At 49.1% G+C, this 13,242-nt stretch overlaps 2 protein-coding genes across 4 annotated transcripts in view; both read right to left on the reverse strand.

Moving 5' to 3' along the window:
* The window catches only part of sephs1 (selenophosphate synthetase 1), a 23,229-nt gene continuing 9,987 nt past the window's right edge, over nucleotides 1-13,242 (reverse strand). The window contains exons 1-9 of one of the 2 annotated variants that reach the window (XM_028957927.1): nucleotides 5,180-5,469; nucleotides 3,624-3,879; nucleotides 3,441-3,544; nucleotides 3,252-3,359; nucleotides 3,000-3,154; nucleotides 2,314-2,404; nucleotides 2,144-2,243; nucleotides 1,169-1,381; nucleotides 1-1,068 (exon numbers count right to left, since the gene is read on the reverse strand). In XM_028957927.1, the coding sequence (XP_028813760.1) occupies nucleotides 854-1,068; nucleotides 1,169-1,381; nucleotides 2,144-2,243; nucleotides 2,314-2,404; nucleotides 3,000-3,154; nucleotides 3,252-3,359; nucleotides 3,441-3,544; nucleotides 3,624-3,816 (1,179 nt within the window). In that variant the 5' untranslated portion in view covers nucleotides 3,817-3,879; nucleotides 5,180-5,469 and the 3' untranslated portion in view covers nucleotides 1-853. Of the gene's footprint in view, nucleotides 1,069-1,168; nucleotides 1,382-2,143; nucleotides 2,244-2,313; nucleotides 2,405-2,999; nucleotides 3,155-3,251; nucleotides 3,360-3,440; nucleotides 3,545-3,623; nucleotides 3,880-5,179; nucleotides 5,470-13,242 lie in introns of those variants that run through there. The other variant, XM_028957928.1, reaches the window with a different exon arrangement.
* bend7 (BEN domain containing 7) lies at nucleotides 6,516-13,081 on the reverse strand. 2 transcript variants are annotated; one of them, XM_028957926.1, is made up of 9 exons: nucleotides 12,837-13,080; nucleotides 12,431-12,499; nucleotides 12,083-12,352; nucleotides 11,016-11,147; nucleotides 9,606-9,859; nucleotides 8,872-9,097; nucleotides 8,641-8,754; nucleotides 8,501-8,554; nucleotides 6,516-7,915 (listed from the first exon to the last, which is right to left on the reverse strand). In XM_028957926.1, exons 1-9 carry the CDS (start codon nucleotides 12,898-12,900, stop codon nucleotides 7,860-7,862), a joined length of 1,239 nt encoding a protein of 412 aa, XP_028813759.1. In that variant the 5' UTR covers nucleotides 12,901-13,080; the 3' UTR covers nucleotides 6,516-7,859. The 2 variants fall into 2 exon arrangements, with proteins under 2 accessions (XP_028813759.1, XP_028813758.1); XM_028957925.1 differs by having other exon boundaries at nucleotides 12,083-12,499; nucleotides 12,837-13,081.

Genomic DNA, 13,242 nt, shown 5'->3' on the forward strand with positions numbered 1-13,242 from the left:
AAAAAAGGATTTAAAGTTTATTGAAGGAAAGTATGGTTCGGTTTAATAGAAAGGAATTTACAGACCTGAAACAGGAGGTAAGAGGAGAAAAGGAATACTCTGTACATGTTATAAAACAGAATTCTAGCAACCACAGGACAGAACAGGAGGCCGGAGTGCACGATACACGTGGCGAACAGCGCGAGACGCACCATCAACCTCCATCCCACCTGTTCATTACATTCTCTGTAGTAAAAAATAAAAAAATATAGGATAAATCGCGACAGGGTGTAGACGCGCGTGCGTTCTACAGCTGTTCCCACTGCGTCAGGCCTTTGAGGCACCGACTTCACTTCCATCAGCCTTCATTGTTCAATTAGGTATTTTCATCCCAAGAGGGGGGTTCAAAAGCATTATTTATATATAAAAAAAAAAAAAAAAAAAAAAATCCTATTTTCAGATACGCCGCTGTTACGCCTTCCCTATAGTCCAAGGCATCCGATACTAAAAGCTAACCTTCGTAACACAGTGAAGAGAAAACAAAGTCTACCTGCCTATGTCAGAATTACGGTACGATCCTTTATAATTAAAAAAAAGGCCTCGATGGCGAGACGCCCCAACGGGTGAATCGGTCCGTTCTGAAGCTGCCTGACAGCTGGGCGAAAAGAAAACACACACCAAGGCAATGGACGTTCTCCTAGCTTGTGTCAAGGCAGAAAAGTTGTTGTTTCATGATTTTAAATTTTTCCAATACTCGAGTGAATTTGCTCCGTCGCGTGTGTGTGTGTGTGTGTGTGTGTGTATGTGTATATATATATATATATATATATATATATTTCTCCGGGCTCCGGGGCTGACTGTCTCTGGGCCGAGATTAGGACGTGGCTCCCGGGGTGGTGTTGACATTCTGCGTGGCTACCTGCGGCGCCACCTCGATGATCCGGGGCTTGTCGATGATCCGCGCCGTGCGGTTGCCCTTCTCCACGATGCCGATGATCCAGGCCTGGTGTCCCTCTCCGTACTTGGGCGACTTGATCTCGGCACAGAAGCGGGCCGCCTGCTCGCGAGGAAGGCAGATCAGCAGACCACCTGCAGGAGGAGACTTTGTTAAGCGTTCTTCTACATGGTTCTAACTGCTCATTCGCGGTGCGCATTAATTCCTGAACAATCCGGGAGAGCAGGAACGTGCCTGAGGTCTCGGGACAGGTGCCGTGCATGAGGCCGAACATGTTGCCGCAGGCCTTGCTGACCGCAGCCATCTTCGCCAGGACAGGGAGGTTGTGGATCACGAAGGACACCTCGCTGCGCTGCTGGCGCGCGAGGTTCTGGGCGTGGCCTAGTATTCCGAAGCCGGTGATGTCAGTGGCGGCGTGAGCATTGAACGTGTGCATCAGCCCTGCCGCTGCGGACGGAGGGAACAATTAGGTGGGGCAGAATCGGAACAATTCCGGCATCACCAGAAAATTTACCCCAGAAGGACAATCAGATTATTGCTGTATTATATTAAATGTCCCCTGACATGAACATCTTTTTTGCTTTTATATTGGTCTTGTTGGTCCCCTAATTCTGTATCTGAAGTGTCTTTCCAGAAATTCCGCCTCCGTGCAGAATTACAGATCCAGTCCCACAATGAGATTTCCCAGGACGCGCCGTTTCACCGTCTGTAGCTTTAAATGCAACTGAGGAGGAGAGAGGCGGGACGAGGAGGAGAGCGGCCTATGGACATTGAATGGAAATGACGTCAACAACACTATCCAAAGTCGCATTGCCGTTTTTCCAGCAAAAGAAAACAAACCCGCCGGTTTGAGTCTAAAAAAAAAAAATGTATTTGTGCTCATTTTTAAATGCAATCACAGAGTAACTGCAACGTTTCACGCGTTTGGAAGCCCTCATGACGTCATAAGGGGACAAATTCCAGATCAGACCATCTGAGCTGCCGCTCTCTGAACAGTGAAGCAGAACGACCAAAACACACTTTACACATCTAGCCGTTTCTAGCCACTGCCGGACCGTAAACAGGCTCGGGGAACTCATATTAAATGTTTTATTAGCTCACAAAGTCAAAATGTCATATCAGGGGACCTTTAACATGGTGCCGAAAAACATCTACCTATTGCTAAGTGTTGTATATGCACCCGCATTGCTAATGGATATTAAAATGAACCTGTTCTGTTGAGTCGGGCCATGTTCATCATGGCTTCCTGGTAGGCCAGCTCCACGTCTTCCTGCGTCACCACCAACTTTATTTTATTCCACTTCTCAGGCTACAACAGAAAAAGGGACAATAAGGAGGAGGACGGCACGTCAGCGTCTCGCTAACGGCGCTTCACTTACGATATCCAGCCACTGGTGCACAGCCACAGCGACCTGAGTTCCCAAGGGCTTCGTAAGAACCAACACGTCACCCGGCACCGCGTTGTCTGGCCTAAACGCGAGCAGATTATGGCAACATTATCAATAAGCCGGCACGGTGGGGGAAAAAATCCACAAAAATCCAATCCAGAGGACACGTTTCGTCGGGTCACCTCGTGCCGTGCTGCAGCGTCGCACATTGACCCGAGTAAAATGGACCCATCGGACCGATCACGTTCAGGCGTAGACGACCGGCTGTAATTTACTTTTAAAACGGAGACACATGGCTGAGAAACGTCTGGAATACGGAAGCAACGCATGGAGCACCACGTGACGTGGTTCACTTTAAAACGTCTTACGTTTACAGCATTTACCAGACGGCCTTATCCAGAGCGACTTACAGTCAGTAGTTACAGGGACAGTCCCCCCCTGGAGACACTCAGGGTCAAGTGTCTTGCTCAGGGACACGATGGTAGTAAGTGGGATTTGAACCTGGGTCTTCTGGTTTATAGGCGAGTGTGTTACCCACTAGGCTACCACCACCCTAGGGTCTTAAATGTACTTCATTATATATTCACGTGTCATATTTCAAATTTCAGGACTATTCCGGGTTTTTGATGGCCGAAGGAACCCTGGAGACTTCTACATGATGGAACATCATGGCTCACATGATGAACTCGTTGGGTTGGCACACGGTCGTGGCCACGCCTCCCAGCACGATCCAGGGGTTGACGACGGTCTGGCCCCCGGTGACCGACGTCCCCGCCTCCTCCGACGCGTCCTTGAAGCCCTGCATGATGAGCGGCATCACCTTGTCCCTCTCCTGCGGAGAGACCAGAGGGGCGCGCCGCCGTTAACTTTCGTGCGCGGCGCTCGGTTGGGCGGGCGGGCGGGGCGCGAGGCGGCGCCCAGAGTCTCACCTTCTCCGACAGCTTGTTGCTGACGCCGAGGAGCATCAACATGTTGTCACACTCGGTCACGCCCATGGCATACAGGTCACTTAACACATTGGCACAAGCAATTCGGCCCTTTTAAAGAGAAACAGGGAAAAAAATGCAGTTTTGTCGGTAATTTTGGTCATTTTAGTGGCCAAACGTCGTTCGTCTTACCATCATGTAGGGGTCGTCCACTATGGGGTAAATATAGTCTGTTGTCTGGACGAGGGACAGGCCGCCGTGTCTCAGGGGAATGACACACGTGTCCATGCCAATGCCTGACAACGTAGGGAAAAAAGAGCCCGTTAGACGCGGCGTGAAAACCGGGCGGGCGGGCGTACGGCACGGGGGACGCACCCAGCCGCGGCATGACGGCGCCGAGGAACTGCTCGTCCTCCTGGTAGTGGTTCTCCTGCAGGGACTCCAGCAGCTTCTGCAGGACGTCCTGGGGGACCTTGCAGCCGGTGCCCTTCAGCTCCGTGAAGCGCGTGAGCCGGAAGCTCTTGTCCAGCTCGTGGCTCTCGGGGTTGAAGGACTCCCGCACGGACATGGTTGGCGCCGACTGTACCCGAGCCTGCAGCGAGCGGGCTTCTCCTGTCAAGACAGCTGCCGCCTGGAGAGGAGGGAAGGGGGCGAGGATCAGGGCTCCCAAATGTTTCTCACGCGGCCTCACGGGAACTACAGGTGCTTCTTCTTCCAGAACTTCTCTTGTTTTTTTTTTTAATGACCGTAGAATCCCTGGAGGATTTTTACAGAACAACTCACAACACACTCACAGTTAAAGCATTATTACAGTATGGAGTGTGTATATTATTTATGAACAGTTGCGCTTGTTTATGAGTGACGACTGGAAATTTGATTCATATTGAAGAACATGAAACACTGGACAGAAAAACTAAACTATAAAACAACTTTAATCTATATACACCCACACAGTACAGGCCAAAAGTTGACACCTTCTCATTTAACGTGTTTTCTTTATCTTCATGACCATTTACGTTGGTAGATTCTCACTGAAGGCATCAGAACTATGAATGAACACATGTGGAGTTCTGTACTTAACAAAAAAAGGTGAAATAAGTGAAAACATGTTTTATATTCTAGTTTCTTTGCTCTGATTACTGCTTTGCACACTCTTGGCATTCTCTCGATGAGCTTCAAGAGGTCATCACCTGAAATGCTTTTCCAACAGTCTTGAAGGAGTTCCCAGAGGTGTTTAGCACTTGTTGGTCCAGCTCACCCCAAACCATCTGGATTGGGTTCAGGTCCGGTGACTGTGGAGGTCAGGTCTCCACTTTTTGTTAAGTACAGAACTCCACATGTGTTCATTCATAGTTTTGATGCCTTCGGTGAGAATCTACCAACGTAAATGGTCATGAAATTAAACACATATAATGAGATGGTGTGTCCGAACCTTTGGCCTGTAGTGTAGATGTATTTATCTGCAGAAAGATGAGTGATGGTTATTATTGGTAATAAAAGGGACGGTGGTGAAAGTGTCACCCATCGGCCTGGGGCTGAAGCGGGAGCAGGTGGCCCCGACTCGGACCCCTGCACCGGGGCTGCGGAGGCCTACGCGGGACGTTAACCGCCCCAGCAGCGTTTTCCCCGGGCATCCGCTGCCAAACGAGCGCCACCTTCACCGACCAGCGCGCCAACGCCAGACTCGGTCCCCGCGAAAAAAAAAAAATAAAAAATATATATAAAAAATGTCGGCGGCGGAAAAAAGAAAGACGGAGCAGGAGCCGCGCCATGCGAGCCGCGCCGCCGGGCGCGAAGTGCGGATAAAACGGCCCGCGGCGAGCGCCCGCGTCCCGCGTCCCCGCCGCCGCCGCAGCGGAGGGCGGCCGCGTCCCTCCGGCCGCGCCGCACGTTTATATCCGCGCCACGTTTCCCCTTTAATTTCTCCTTACCGGTCTCTCCTCGGCGCCGCGGCCAGATACGGAGCAGGGCGCGTCCCACAATGCCCCGCGCCTTAAAAAACGGGCGCCCGGGCAGCTGCCTGCGCAGAAACGGCGCGCCGCGGCCGGCCGCGTTTTAACCGGCCCCGCCGGCCCCGCGGAGCCCCGCGGACGGAGGGCGACGTGCAGCACGGCCGCCCGCGTCACCTCGTACGCGCCGGCGGGCTGGACGCGGCCCCGGAGACTCGGACGTGTCGGGAAGGGCCCGGAGCGCGAGTGGGGTCCTCAAGTGGCGGCCTGGCGCCTTTTCCTCCCCTTTAAAGCAAATCAAAATGTGGGCTGAGAGGCAGGACAAAAAAAAAAAAAAAAAGTCAACAAAGGGCCGAACCTTTAATTTAGCGTCTTTTTAAACACGCTCGTCGTCTGCCTCCACCTCACGTTGCATCGTGTAAAACGTCTCGTCGCACCACGTCGCCTTTAATTCAGCGACCGGCGCTGTTCCGTTTCACGCAATAAAGACAAAACCCGTTTATTATTCAAATTCAATTTTTATTTGTCACGTACACAGTCATACACGGTGTGATGTGCAGTGGAAGGCTTGTGCGACCGCTGTTGACCTCAATGTTGCAAATACTGCAAGTGGAACCAATATGCAGATATTGCAAACGTAACTACATATTTTTAAACATAAAATATGTGTAACAGGTAGGGTGAAAGTAAAGGGAAATTAGCATGTTTCACAATACTACACATCATATCATATATATTTTAAATATTTGCTGTGTGCACCCTCTGAAAAGCGCTTCGAGCAATGTTCAGAGGCATGAACTGTGCTATATAAGCAGTTATTATTATTATAAGACATGATTTCTTATCCCATTATATCATTCTTATCAGAATTGTAACTATTTTATTAAAGTGAAGTGATTGCCATTGTGAGATACTGCAGTACAGCACACAGTGATACGTTGAAATGTGTCCTCTGTATTTAACCATCACCCTTGGTGGACAGTGGGCACCATGACAGGCGCCCGGGGAGCAGTGTGTGGAGATGGTGCCACTGAGGTGTCACTGAGCAAAGCACCGTCCTCACACACTGCTCCCCGGGCGCCTGTCATGGTGCCCACTGCTCACTCAGGGTGATGGATTAAATGCAGAGGACAAATTTCACTGTTTGCTGTGCTGCTGTGTATCACAAGTTACAATCACTTCAGTTTTGTTTTTATGTTTGTGCAAAACACCAACTATTCCATGTCAGTGTTGGGGGTGGGAATTTTTTATTTGTCACGTACATTTGTCACAAATGTTCACTTTACTTTCACTTTACACATTTGCACACCTTCACCCTACCTGTTACACATGTTTTATGTTTAAAAACATAAAATTAAAATATTTGGTTATGTTTGCAATATTTGCATATTGGTTCCACTTGAATATCTGCAATATTGAGGTCAATGGCAGTTGCAACTCATAGGACACCCAACTCACATTTTCTGCTTTTAATTCATCGTTATTCCGCACGCAGGCATGCTGTTAAGACCCGATTCCTTCATTAGACAAAAAGATGACGGGACGCGGCCAGGCCAGCACTGGTGGAAATAAAGATGGTTTATTGGTTTTGGACTGAAGATACAGGAGGCACAGACAGCGCGAACAGAAACAGGGATTTAGGAAAAGCTCAGAGAGACGCGCTGAGGGCTACCGGAGGTGTATTTTCACCTCAGTCTGTGGGAATTTATACAGAAATCTGTACCACACATATTATATATTTTATTATATATATAACTGCTTATTTTGGTCTTCTTCCTTCCTGTGTGACTGTAGCTCAATCATTCAATATTTAATAATAAGGCATCTGCAAAATAACATTTGAATCGGATGTAAGGCCAGAGCTTTGGGGGATGTGCAAACTTCACCGACACTTGCCACTCACTACAGCCCTTGCTTTGTAAAAGAATAGCAAAATCTACACATTGGATCTTTAAAGAGTACAATTGATAAAAATAATCCATTAAATTAGGTTCATATACACAGTCAAGTTAACAGCATTGCACCTACTAAGCATTTAGTTGAGAGCACAACAGAAACGTGAGACAAATCAGAACTGGCGTACACTGACGGAACCGCACAGCCTCAAGAACACTTCACTACGGCTAATGTGAAGGGAAGGGGACAAAATACATGTTCATTTTTTTTTTTTATCACTGAGCACAGACCACCTCAAAAAATAACCACCAAGATTACAACGGCATCTGTACGCGGTCTACGACTAGCAGGCGTTTTAACGGAACCCGCTTCTACCGACTGTCACATCGTTTTTTTTAGAACTCCAACTAACGAAAGACCTCGATTATATTTCCTCGTTGAAGGAAATATAATTGAATATAATTGAATTATATTTCCTGCATAGAAGAAAGAACAGAAGACAAATAGAATACCAACAACGGGGACACTGACACCAAAAGAGTCATATATAATTAATCGTAACTAAGATATTGAAAAGACGTCCAAAGGAGACCTTCCTAAAGTGCCACAATGCGTGAAGAGGTCGAAGTAACGCTGCCGGAACAGCCGCAATATACACAGGGTTTCTGGCGCCGGAATGTTTGTTACATTGTTTCCATGACGACCGTGGGCCCGCATGCCCAGAATTCCCAGGAATTCTTCGGAACACGTGGAGAGCCCGCAACGGCTAACCTGTCAGTCCCGAGCCATCATCTCTCTGCCCACTGGAGTGCTGAGGTGGTCCTGTCAACATCAAACACACACGTTAACATGCACTAGTTACACATTAACTTTTTTTTTTTTTTATTGAATATAAAATATTTAATTGAGTATTTTATTAGATTTTGATTATATGACTATCACACATGCTGCGACATTAAATTAAAGTGCTGATAACCTGCATGTTGCGGTTAGCAGTGGGCGCAGTGAAAGGCAGGTGATAGATGCTGAATGTGCAGGGGTTAAAGTAGGGTGTGTGAGAGCTGTCAATCATGCCTACAGGCCCCTCCCCTTTTTAAACTTCATTAAAAAGAAATCATAATAGTTCCTCCTCTTCATCATGCAGGGAACCAGCAAGCAGACGCGTCCTGTCGCTGTCTTATTAAGTCCTGAACATGCAGTTGGTGAGCATTTTTTCTTATAAATATCACGATTTATCAGTGTCCTTGAATATTAAACAACACAAAAACAAGATCAGAGCGAATGTTAAAGAAAGAAAGGAAAATTATTTGGCAAACATTTTCAGTGTGCGAATGGCAGGGAAGTGAAGCAACTCGTTAATAAAGTTTTAAAGCAGCAGTAGATTTATTGGATATCATTTTGTGTTACCTGTGTTTTGGGTGGGTCCGCTCGGTGCCTCGTCACAGTCCGTAGAATTCTCCGCTGCATTAACGGTACAACAGGGTTGTATCACTTTTACACACACACACACACACACACACACACACAAACGAATAGTAGGGCCCTACCGCGCTTTAACCTCCTTCTTGCCAGTTTAATCTGGTCCTGCAGAATTTGGACCCAGTCTCTTGCACCTGGAAGCTTCTCAATTCTGTTAGCGGTGCAGTACTTCTCAGTGAAAACTGCATTCAAACACACACACACACATCTGCACTCATCAAAAGATCCTGCAGGTTGTTAACGTTTGTGCATTCACAGGCTTCCACGGGCTCTTTGCCGGTGGGTTTGAGGCCACTGACCTTTAATGGCACCCACTATGTTCTGGTCCAGCCCCTTCCGGTGGTCGTTCAGGCCCCTCTTCCTCTTACCGTTGGGCAGCGAGTTGGCCAGGGTGGTGTCGTCGAAGAAGGCACACACCAGCTTCCGGAACAGCAGGCTCCCCGAGCGCGTGTAGTTGACCAGGATGGAGTCCAGCTGGGACTTGGGGATGAACACGTCGTAGTCCTCGGCCAGCTGGACCTCTGGCTAAACGCAAGGCAGCGGGCCATACGGGTGGAGATATTAATATCCATACGCAGGCTCACGCATTCACATGGCAATTAAAAAAAATCCAGAAACAAAACCCCACAACAATCATCTCCCATCTACATGTGATTCAAATTAAGGCGTGTGAAAATGTTCCAGATTTGGGGTCGGAGGTCATACTGTAGCATAAACACGATAATGTTATGTTTATTCACTCATTACATCACATTTTCTGAACGAGTTTGTGTCTGTTCCTGCCACCGCATCCATGCCACACTCACATGATCAGATGTTGTTATAATGCATACATAAAGCGGTATTAACTGCATGCATCAGTAATAAAGTTATATTTTCTACTTTCTACCCAAAAACTACATTGCGCAGCTACAGAATTGTGTTTTGGGAGGCACATTCATTCACCTTCACACATTGCACGTACGGACCAGGGCTTGTGTGAATTCTCGCTAGAACAGACACACAGACAACACAGACAGTTTTACTCCACTACCTCCGCTGAGTTTTGTCCTCTGATTGGGCTAAAATGAGAGGTGGGCGGAGCAACGCTTGTTGGAGGAGGATTAGGGCGGGGCGGAGACGATGGGGCGGGTGGCTCGGGCCGCAGTGACGTTGGCAGGGCTGTCCTGATGGGCGTGGCCAGAGGTGCCACTCTGTGCACCGGCCTCCTCTTGCGGGCTCTTTTTTTGGGAGCAGGGGACCGACTGGACCAGGCGGCGCCAGGGGCGCCTGGCTTCTCATGGGGAGCTGAGGATCACGACAAACGCAAAATCAGAAAATGACGAGAAGCAACAGGCCTTCTGTAGGTCATAATGTTGTGGCTGACCGCGGTAAATAAAGCACCTAAAAACATCAGGCCCACCTTCACACAGAGCAGCAGAACTGACAACGTTCACAGGCAATAAAGCTTGAAATTCGCTAAAATAATTTACTAAAATGAGACCACACTGACCAGCCAATTCTAATCTGTGGTACAAAAATAAAAAATGGGATTTTTTTTTTGCCACATTTACATCCTTATCCAGAGCGAATTACAACGTGCTTCCATGTCACCATGGATGAAGTGGTCAGTTCTGGTTCACTAGGACCCCCAACTATGAATACAACATTTTTATTCACTCTGTTGTAGTTTCTATACAGAAGTCAGACAAGAAGAAGGTTACAAGTTCATCTAAATATTCTCTAAAGAGGAAGGTCTTGAGCTAGCCACCTTCATGCCACCTTCGTGGTCGATTCTGGAATATTCAGGCCCCGTGGCAATCGTGTGAGAGTGAAATTGTGTGTCCAGTAATTCCGAGATGTGATGAACGAGGCACCATGCCGCTGATGTGCTGATTTGTTGGGGTCTAAAGTGCAGGTGACTGGGGCGAGAAATGCAGGGTCTGAGCCAATCAGTCTATTATTGGATAATGGCGAGTCGGTAAAAAAATTCAAAGATAGCCTTCGTCTGTGGTGGATGGCGGCCTGGCAGCTCTGATATAACATTTACATTTACAGCATTTACCAGACGTCCTTATCCAGAGCGACTTACAGTCAGTACTTACAGGGACAGTCCCCCCCCTGGAGACACTCAGGGTTAAGTGTCCTGCTCAGGGACACAATGGCACTAAGTGGGGTTTGAACCTGGGTCTTCTGGTTCGTACGCGAGCGTGTTACCTGCTAGGCTACTACCGCCCTGGCAGCTCTGAGACAGGTTTTTTTCTTAATTTATTTTAAATCCCTGCCTATTGATAATAGAATTCTTCAAATATTAAGAGTGAATGGAATAATACTTTTGATTTGCCACCATGCACGAAGTCTGCCGACCCTGGTGTCCCACCCAGAATGCTGCGTGCTGAGAAAGTCGTAACGCAACGTCGGATTTTTACAGGAAAGATGGTGCATTGGCGTTTTGTTGGCTGACCTTTCTGTGCTTGCATGAATTTCCTCATGGTGCGCAGCTCCAGCAGTATGGCCTGCAGTGTGCTCTTACAGTTGCACATACAACAGCTGCGCTCTGTCGCCGTGGCAACCGGCGGAGGGGGCACGGCCACGTCTGTGCGGGGCGAGAGGCGTACGACAGCACAAGGCCACTTCAGATGATGCCACATTGAATGCTGAAGCATTTGAGGATGCAGACAATGAGCAGACTGTGTGTGTGTGTGTGTGTGTGTGTGTGTGTGTGTGTGTGAAAGCTTGTCTGGCGATGCAGCTTCCTCCCTCTGTCCGCGCAGGGAAGCGTCTAGACGTTGTCCTTCATGCCCGGCCCAGCCAGACATTACTCTCGCTTTCACACACACATCATCCATCTCCCATCTCCCATTCTTTACAATTTACACTGCTCAAGAAAAAAAAATAATAAAGCAGGGGAAAAATGAGACATCGTAGATGTGAAATATTCTTATTAAATACTAAATACTGGAAATCGAATTTATCAACCCGTGGAGGCCTGGATTTGGAGTCGCACTCAAAATGAATGTGGACAAACGCACTACAGGCCGATCCAACGTTCGTGTAATGTCCTTAATGTCAAAATGAGGCTCGGCAGTGTGTGTGACCTCCCTACAACGCCCGGACCCGCTCCTGATGAGGTGGCGGATGGTCTCCTGAGGGATCTCCTCCCAGCCCTGGCGCTGGTGGACGGAGCGAGACGTGATGTCCCAGATGTCCTCGGTCGGATTCAGGACCTGCCGACGCGCTCCGGCCACGTGAGGTCCAGCGTTGTGTTGTCTGAGGAACCCAGGGCCAACCGCACCCCCATTGTGGGGGGTAACAGGCCAGGCGGCTCCGTCAGGGGCGGAGGCTGGACCCGGCCTGGGTGCCTATTGTCTTATGTAGTCTGGGTGTCGACTGAATGTTGGTGTGGGTGTATTTATTTTTTTTTTTTTGTAGTTTTTCGTCATTTGTTAAATAAGAGAATTAAAAACATTTTTTAAAAAAAAGGTCGTGAATGAAGACAGCACAGGTACACATTCCAACAACGACACTCACCGTTTGGCCGGACCGCGTCCTTCGTCTGACCGATCATCCTCTGGGTTCTGGACCGGGTTCCGTACTGCGCGGAGGACAGGGGGCCGCTGGTCCACGCGCTGTGCTGGGGCTCGTCGGGGTCCAGGCCGAACGCCTCGTCCCGGGGCTCCTCTCTCAGGCCGTCCCCCTCCCTGGGGACGCGGTGGTACACCCGGCCGCTCTTGTCGCTCAGCAGCCGCATCATCCCGGTGATCTGCCGCTTGATCTCCATGCCGTCGTCGCCCAGCCAAGCTGAAAGTGGGACAGACTCAAAAACCTGACATTCAGACGTCCAGAGATGGGACGGGGTTGGGAGTTGGGTCGCTGTACCTTCAGCCTCAGCCACGTCCTTCTGGTCACTGTGGACGTCGGCGTCTTCGTAGTATTCCGGTTCAAATTCTTCAAAACACAAGCATTTATTCATTTTATTCCCAAGGAACACAAACACCCAACCAGGCGCATTTCAATCAAACAAATTGAGTAAAGTCAGGATAAAGCATCCTGTATGTTGGATGGAAAATCTTTTTTATTTTTTTGGACGGGGACGGGGACCAGGTCGCTGGAAGTTGCCACAGTTCTTCCTCGTCTGCACTCTGGACCGCCACGACCAGGAGACCCGGAGTGACGTTGGCAGGATGCGGGCCAATGACGCGCCACCACCTGTGGACACCGTCTCCGTCCTGCGCCATCCGTCCTGCGCGGCGAGGTCACCCGGCGCCACCGTCGCCCGACTCACCTCGGCCGCTGACCAGCTTGAAGCTCTGGGATTTCCTGCTCCTCTTCCTCTCCGCGGACTCCATGGTGCCTCGGATCGGCGGGATCGGCTGCCGCTGTCCTCCGGTCTGGACGGCGCGTCGCGGCGCGTCTGGACGCGTCACGTGTCCGCGGTCGCCTTCATTTGCGCGCCGATCGGGACGTTAAATAAATAAAACGTGTTAATACTCCGAAGGATAGAAAAAAAAAAATTATGCTTCGCTTGCGCCACCTCATGGTCGACGGTGACAATTTCCCCCGGTGTTTCAGCTCCCGGCATCGAGAGTCGATCTGAGGGCGAGTTTCATCAAGAATAAAAAAAAAAAAAAAGTTTTAAGCTTGAATGCAACTTATCTGTGGACACTATGGACATTATTCTGATGCTGGGC

This window comes from Denticeps clupeoides, chromosome 17 (genome assembly GCF_900700375.1).
Source record: "Denticeps clupeoides chromosome 17, fDenClu1.1, whole genome shotgun sequence".
Lineage (NCBI taxonomy): Eukaryota > Metazoa > Chordata > Actinopteri > Clupeiformes > Denticipitidae > Denticeps > Denticeps clupeoides.

What these genes read in the sequence shown, in the direction of transcription:
- bend7 (XM_028957925.1), bottom strand. Translation starts at nt 12,900, where the DNA reads ATGGAGTCCGCGGAGAGGAAGAGGAGCAGGAAATCCCAGAGCTTCAAG. An exon ending in CAAGCTGGTCAGCGGCCGAG is followed by an intron (nt 12,500 to 12,836) that starts GTGAGTCGGGCG and finishes TGTGTTTTGAAG; the next exon opens with AATTTGAACCGGAATACTAC. An exon ending in ATTCATGCAAGCACAGAAAG is followed by an intron (nt 9,860 to 11,015) that starts GTCAGCCAACAA and finishes CGTGATCCTCAG; the next exon opens with CTCCCCATGAGAAGCCAGGC.